The sequence below is a fragment of the Calidris pugnax genome, unplaced genomic scaffold (genome assembly GCF_001431845.1).
Source record: "Calidris pugnax isolate Ruff unplaced genomic scaffold, ASM143184v1 scaffold46, whole genome shotgun sequence".
Taxonomy (NCBI): domain Eukaryota; kingdom Metazoa; phylum Chordata; class Aves; order Charadriiformes; family Scolopacidae; genus Calidris; species Calidris pugnax.
In genome coordinates this window covers 227,264-234,127 of record NW_015090769.1, presented here as the reverse complement: position 1 = coordinate 234,127, position 6,864 = coordinate 227,264, and the positions used below count along the sequence as shown (strand labels likewise).

Genomic DNA, 6,864 nt, shown 5'->3' with positions numbered 1-6,864 from the left:
GTCCTGTGGTGGGGTGGCATTGCTGGGGGAGCTGTGGGAGTGTCATGGGTGCCATGGTGGGGTGGCCTTGCCAGGAGAGCTGTGGGGGTGTCACAGGTACCATGGTGGGGTGGCATTGCCGGGAGAGTTATGGGGGTGTCACGGGTACCATGAAGTGGTGGCTCGGTGGGCACCGGGTGGGCGAGTGGGTGCTGGGGACATCATAGAATCAAAGAATCATAGGATGGTTCAGGTTGGAAAAGACCCTTGGGGTCATCAAGTCCAACCATCAACCCCACTCTACGAAGTTCTCCACCACATCCCCCAACCCCACATCTAAACTCATCCAAGGATGGTGACTCCACCCCCTCCCTGGGCAGTTTCTGACCTTCCAGTTCTCCCCTTCCAGTCTCTGACCACCCTTTCCATGAAGAACTTCTTCCTAATGTCCACTCTAAACCCACCCTGAGGGAAGCCATTCCCTCTCGTTCTATCCCTAACTCCTTGGGAGAAGAGACCAGCCCCAACCTCTCTACAGTGTCCTTTCAAGTAGTTGTAGAGAGTGATGAGGTCTCCCCTCACCCACCTCTTCCTCAAACTGAACCGTCCCAGCTCCTTCAATCGTTCTTCATAAGATTTATTCTTCCCCAGCTTCGTTGTCCTCCTCTGCACCTGCTCCAGATCTCTCTTCGGTTGAGGTGCTCCAAACTGGACACAACACTCCAGGTGTAGCCTCCTCAGTGCTGGGTCACCTCCCGACTCCTGCTGGTCACACTATTCCTCATCCAGGATCCTGTTGGCTTTCTTGGCCACCTGGACACATGGCTGGCTCATAATCAGCCACTTGGCAATTAGACAAATCCGTGGCCGGGAGCTTGGGCATGGTTGATGGTTGGACTAGATGATCTTTAAGGTCCCTTCCAACCCAGACATGATTCTATGATTCTATCTCCATGGACTTCCCACCTGCCATGGTTTGACTGCGGGATGGGTGCTGGGTGCCCATGGGTGCTGATGGGTGCTGGGTGTCACCCTTGGTGCCCAACATTGTGGCATCGCTGTCGTGCCGGAGTCACGGAGGCTTCCAAAAAAACCACACCTGGGCTGAGCTCCGAGCCCTGGTGGCTTTCCATCCCCACATCCCCCAACACCACCAACACCAACGGGCTGTGCTCTCTTGCAGGGACGGTGTTTTACGCCACGGTGCCGGGGCGCTTCACCTGGCAGGGGGCCCGGGGGCACTGCCGGAGCCGGGGGGCTTCGTTAGCCACCACGGGGCAGCTCTACCTGGCTTGGCACCAGGGCTTGGACCAGTGTGACCCGGGCTGGCTGGCCGACGGCAGCGTCCGCTACCCCATCCGGCTCCCTCGGAGGAAATGCGGCGGCGAAGCCTCGGGCGTCAGGACCCTCTACCAGTTCCCCAACCGCACGGGCTTCCCCCCAGCCACCTCCAAATTTGATGCCTACTGCTATAAAGGTAAGGGGGGACCGGCCCCCACACTGGCACAGTGTCCCCTCCCCTGTCCCCCAACCTCCTCTCGCCCAGTCCTGGCCCTTCTTCCCTTGGGAATCGGCGGGCACGGCTGGGAAAATCCCTCCCGATGAATATTTAATCGGGGAATAAATGAGATAAATGAGGAGAGCTGGGCTGGGAGGTGCCGTGTGTCACCGTGGCGTGGTGTGAGGCTGGGGGGTGAGGTGCCTGGTACCAAACCCTTGTCGGGGGGGGTGATGTGGGTCCCTACTTGCTCCCTGGATCCCCGTCCTGCCCCACATCCCCGTTGTGCCCCTTGTCACCGTCACGGCTGATGCTGGTGGTTTCACCACAGCGCACGTGGCCACGGAGCAGAGGGAGCTGGAGGAGCTGGTGCCACCCACGCCTGACCCACCGGGCAGTGACAACGTGCTGGTGGAACACGGCGAGGACCTGGGCACGTCGGGGGACGCCCGGGACACCCCCCGTGACCACTATGGCCTCCTGCCCCAGCCGGGACCCGCGGGGCTGGGTGAGGACCAGGACGAGCAGTTGAGGCTGGCGAGCAGCAGCCCGGTGGCACAGCGTGGTGACCTCCCCGGGGCCACCACGGCAGCTGGTGGCCTGGGGCTGGGAGGTGATGGCACATCCCTGCCTCCCACCACCGCCTCCTCGCCGGCGTGGCCTCACGAGGAGGAAGCTCTCAACGTGGTGGACCAGGCGCCGGGGAGCTCTTGGCAGGATCCATCCAGCACCAGCCCAGCACCGCCGGAGCAAGAAGCCCGTGGCCCCGAGGAGTCCCCCGAGGCCACCCTCCTGCCACAGTCCCAAAGGCCAGCCCAGGAACATGTCACCTCCTCGCCATCAGGGCTGGGGACAGTCCCCAGCACGACAGCAGAGACCCCCAGCACCCCCCCGACCAGGAGGAGCAGCTACCCCGGGCTGAACGGGCGCTACTTCCAGCTGCAGCAGCAAAGCCAGGACCCCACGGTGGCTGCTGGGGACCCCACGGTGGCAACTGGGGACCCCACGGTGGCAACTGGAGACCCCCCAGTGGCTGGCGACCCCACGGTGGCTGGGGACCCGGTGGGGATGGTCACCCAGGCCCCCATCCTGGCCCTGGAGGTGAAGGGGGTTGCAGCCAACGCGGTGGAGATGTGGAACATCTCCGGCTCCGAGAGCCTCTGGCGGGAGGGCACCTACTCACCCTCCAACGCGGTGGAGGAGGAGATCGGCCCCGGTAAGTGATGCCCGAAAGCGGATGGGGGGGTTCCTGGTGGGGGCTGGACCAGCTCGGGGACCCCATGGCTGTGCCATCTCTTGCAGAGCCGATGGCACCGGCCACCGCCCCGGTGTCCCCCTCGCCACAGGCGCCTGCCCGGAGAGATTTGCCACGGTGGAGCCCCCGCATGGCCCCCCGCGACCCCGGGGGACCCCCACAGACCCCCCCTCCTCCATCCCCATCCCTTCCTGCCTCCACGGCTCCCCACGATCCTCTTGGCCACCAGGACATCACCGCAGTGGGGGCTCAGCCCCACATCCCCAGCGCCCGCGGGGACTCTCCCCGGCCACCCCCGGATGCCACCGAGGACTTCTCCGGGGATGCTGTCTCCCAGGAGGATGGTGGCTCCGTCCCACCACGGCCCCCGCTGCCCCCCGCCCCACTGGTGGCCGAGGGTCCCGAGATGGCCCCGCAGCCCCGCGGTGACGGCGGTGACGGCAGCGGGGTCCCAGGGGATGGCTCGCTGGAGAGGCAGAGGAAAGCGCTGACCTTCTTTCACCCGGACGGCCCCTCCACGGGGCACCCCACCACCCCCAGCCCCACCGAGGCGGCTGCTCCCCAGCTCCGTGGGGGGCTCAGCCCCACGGCTCCCCACGAGCCAGCCGAGCTGCCGTCTGAGCCCAGCCACCAGCAGCCGACGGGCTACGGGGACGTCGGGAAGGGCTCGGCCAAGCCGAGCAGCGAAGCAGCCATGTCCCCCCCAGGACGGGATGTCTCCTCGCCTTCACCTCCCCCCGTGGCCAGCGAGGTGACCCCCTGGGCCAGCACCCAGCGGCCGGTGGAGACGGATGGGCTGGAGCCAGCCCCCGAGGAGGGGTCCACGGGCTTTGCTTCCATGGCCCCACAGCCCACCCGCCACCTTGCACCGGAGCTGGGGGGAGCAGAGCAGCTCCTCCTGTCCCCCCCAGCCCCTGGGCAGCCCCCCAGCCCCCCGGGTGCCCCCAGCCATGAGGATGCACCAACGGCACCCGGAGAGGAGGATGCTTCTGGGGAGGCAAAGAGAGAAGAGCCCCCAGCACCCCCCGGCTCGGCCACCCACAGCCCCTGGCCATCACCTACTGCCCCCCACCCATGGGTGCCCGAGGCTCCCGAGTCCCCGAGCACGGGGCTGCTCTTTGAGCCCTCCATGACGGCTTTGTTGGGGGGCCCGGGGGGGTCCCCACTGCTGGATGCCGACAGCGGGAGCGGCGAGGAGCCGGGGCTGGAGGAGCGGGAGCTGCTCTCCTGGGGGGGCACCGACAACACCAGCCAGCACGGTGAGCGCGGTGCTGGGGGCACCTAGAGCTGGTGGGCACAGGGAAAATGGGGCTGGGTGGCAAGAAAACCGACCCATGGGGTTATGGTGGAGGTTTGGGGGGGGGAGTGTCCTTTCACCCAACCTAATTTACTCGCCGGGGAGTTTCTGGCTCCCGCCGTGGGTTGGGAGCAGGTCCTGGGATTTTTCAAAGCGAGCCGAGGGATCGACGTGAGCCAGGAAAGCATCCTCTTAAATGTTGAATATTTGCAGTTGCTACTAATAATAGCTGGAGAGGCGGCTGCTGGTGGGGGACGCGCGGACACACAAACAAATATATTTAAAGAGTATTAAAGAGTAGAGCCACAGCCAGGCGGGAACGGCACCGCGGTGCCGGGGCAAGTCTAGGTCCTGGGTCCCGGTGGGGAAGGGGGTGGGTGTTGTGGTGTGTCGTGTCCCCCCCACCCCATAACCTCAGCTCAGGGCGCCCCTTTGCCCCCCCCAGCTGCCTCCGACCCCTGCCAGAACAACCCCTGCCTGCACGGGGGGACCTGCCGCGCCAACGGCACCGTCTGCGGCTGCAGCTGCGCCCCGGGCTTCACCGGGGAGAACTGCGAGATCGGTGAGGGGCCGGAGCATCCCACCCTGCCGGGGGGGCAGGATCTGACCCTCCTTTCATGTGTCCCCCCCACTCCATCCCAGCTTGGAACCAGGAGGGGAAACGGGGCTGCGTCTCTAAGTCCCGCTCGATGTCCCCCCATCCTCCCCATCGCTGGTGGAGGGGATGGTGGGCCGGGTGGGTGGTATCGGGGGGGGTCTCTACGCACCCCCCAGCTCTCTGTGTCCCCCGCAGACATCGACGACTGCCTGTCCAGCCCCTGCCAGAACGGAGGCACCTGCATCGACGAGGTCAACTCCTTCGTCTGCCTCTGCCTGCCCAGCTACGGCGGCAGCCGCTGCGAGAAAGGTGGGGAGCGCAGCCCCCCATGTCCCCCTCCTGGGATGTGTCACCATGGGGTCAGCCAGACCCCCATGGGGACGCTGCCCAGCCCCTGTCCCTTTGGGATCTGGGAAGGGGATGCAGGAATCCTCCCCCCCCCCACGCGATGGGGAGCTGCTCCCTGGGGTGGTGGAGGGGCTGGGTGCTGGGGGGGCTGGGTGATGGGGGGGCAGGTCCCCTTCGCTGTCCCCACTCTGTCCCCATCTCCCCGCAGACACGGAGGGCTGTGACCACAACTGGCACAAGTTCCAGGGTCACTGTTACCGGTACTTTGCCCGTCGGCGTTCCTGGGAGGACGCGGAGCGGGATTGCCGCCGCCGCGCCGGCCACCTCACCAGCATCCACTCGCAGGAGGAGCACAGCTTCATCAACGGTGCGGGGTGTGGGGGGGTTAAAACACCCCGTCCCCCACCTCTCTGAGCACCAGCAACCCCTGGGTGCTCTTCACCTTCGCCGTGCGAGCCGTGGGTGCCTCTCTCCGTAGGCTTCGGGCACGAGAACACCTGGATCGGGCTCAATGACAGGATCGTGGAGCAGGACTTCCAGTGGACGGACAACACCGGCTTGGTGAGCCCCTGGGAGGTGCAGGGTGGGGGGCTCAGGGTGCTGGGGGCACGGTGGGGGGGCGCAGGGGCTCTCACCCTCTCTCCTGTCCCACCAGCAATACGAGAACTGGCGGGAGAACCAACCCGACAACTTCTTTGCGGGCGGCGAGGACTGTGTGGTGCTGGTGTCCCACGAGATCGGCAAGTGGAACGACGTGCCCTGCAACTACAACCTGCCCTACATCTGCAAGAAAGGCACAGGTACCGCCTGCCCCGGCATCCCCACCCCGGCATCCCTGTTCCTGGAGTCCCCAGAATCCCCATCCTCATCCCACATCCCCATCCCACAGCCCCCACATCCCCATCCCTCTCCTACATCCTCATCCCACAGCCCCCAGTATCCCCATCCCTGTCCTGCATCCTCATTCCACAGCCCCCAGCATCCCCATCCTCATCTGCATCCCTGTCCTGCAACCCCCAGCATCCCCATCCCTGTCCTGCATCCCCATCCCTGTCCCTCATCCTCATCCCACAGCCCCCAGCATCCCCATCCCTGTCCCCCATCCCCATCCCACATCCCCCAGGCACCTCCTCATCCTCTCCCAGCCCCTCATTCAGGAAAACTCAAGCAGTTCCCCCTAAACTCAATTTTTTCCCTTTTTTTTTTTTCCCCCGCAGTCGATTCTTCCCTCTCCACTTCTAATTTGTTTTCATTTGCCACCATTAAAACTATTAAGTTCTCGTTCCTTATCTTGAAAGTTATATTAACCTCCAGCTGCTCCTTGGGAAAGGGGGAAGGGGGAACGTGCCACCCTCTCCCACCGCCTGCATCTTAACGATGCGCTCACCCCCGCTAAGGCCATTAATTAAGGAAGTTAATCCTGGGGAACACCTCGCTGCCAACCCCATGGAGGATCACCCCTCCTAAAGCCATGGCTCTGGGGACAACTGGTGGCATTTGCGGGGTGTCCCCTCACCCTATCCCGGTGACAGGGTGGGGGTGATGGGGGTTTGTGTGTGTGTGTGTCCCCCACTCTCTCCCAGTGCTCTGTGGGCCCCCCCCGGAGGTGGCCAACGCCTTCCTGGTGGGGAAGAAGAAGGAGAAGTACAGCATCCACTCCAGCGTGCGCTACCAGTGCCAGGAGGGCTTCACCCAGCGCCACGTCCCCACCATCAAGTGCCACAGCACCGGCAAGTGGGACCGCCCCAAAATCCTCTGCACAAAACGTTAGTGGGGACAAGGGGAGCGTGGGGTGTGGGTTGGGGGGGGTTCCTGGGGTTGAAGGGGGGTGTCAAGGTCATCCATCCCTGACTCCCCACTCCCACCCTGGGTTTGTTCCCCCCCCCCCC

At 64.7% G+C, this 6,864-nt stretch overlaps 1 protein-coding gene across 1 annotated transcript in view; it reads left to right on the top strand.

The window, feature by feature from the left end:
- The window catches only part of NCAN (neurocan), a 9,388-nt gene extending 2,642 nt beyond the window's left edge, over positions 1–6,746 (top strand). Inside the window, exons 4-13 of the mRNA XM_014938037.1 lie at positions 661–671; positions 1,163–1,456; positions 1,809–2,693; positions 2,780–3,991; positions 4,475–4,591; positions 4,823–4,936; positions 5,184–5,342; positions 5,454–5,536; positions 5,631–5,775; positions 6,559–6,746. Of these exons, the coding sequence (XP_014793523.1) occupies positions 661–671; positions 1,163–1,456; positions 1,809–2,693; positions 2,780–3,991; positions 4,475–4,591; positions 4,823–4,936; positions 5,184–5,342; positions 5,454–5,536; positions 5,631–5,775; positions 6,559–6,746 (3,208 nt within the window). The remainder of the gene's footprint in view (positions 1–660; positions 672–1,162; positions 1,457–1,808; positions 2,694–2,779; positions 3,992–4,474; positions 4,592–4,822; positions 4,937–5,183; positions 5,343–5,453; positions 5,537–5,630; positions 5,776–6,558) is intronic.
- The last annotated feature ends 118 nt before the right edge of the window (positions 6,747–6,864 follow it).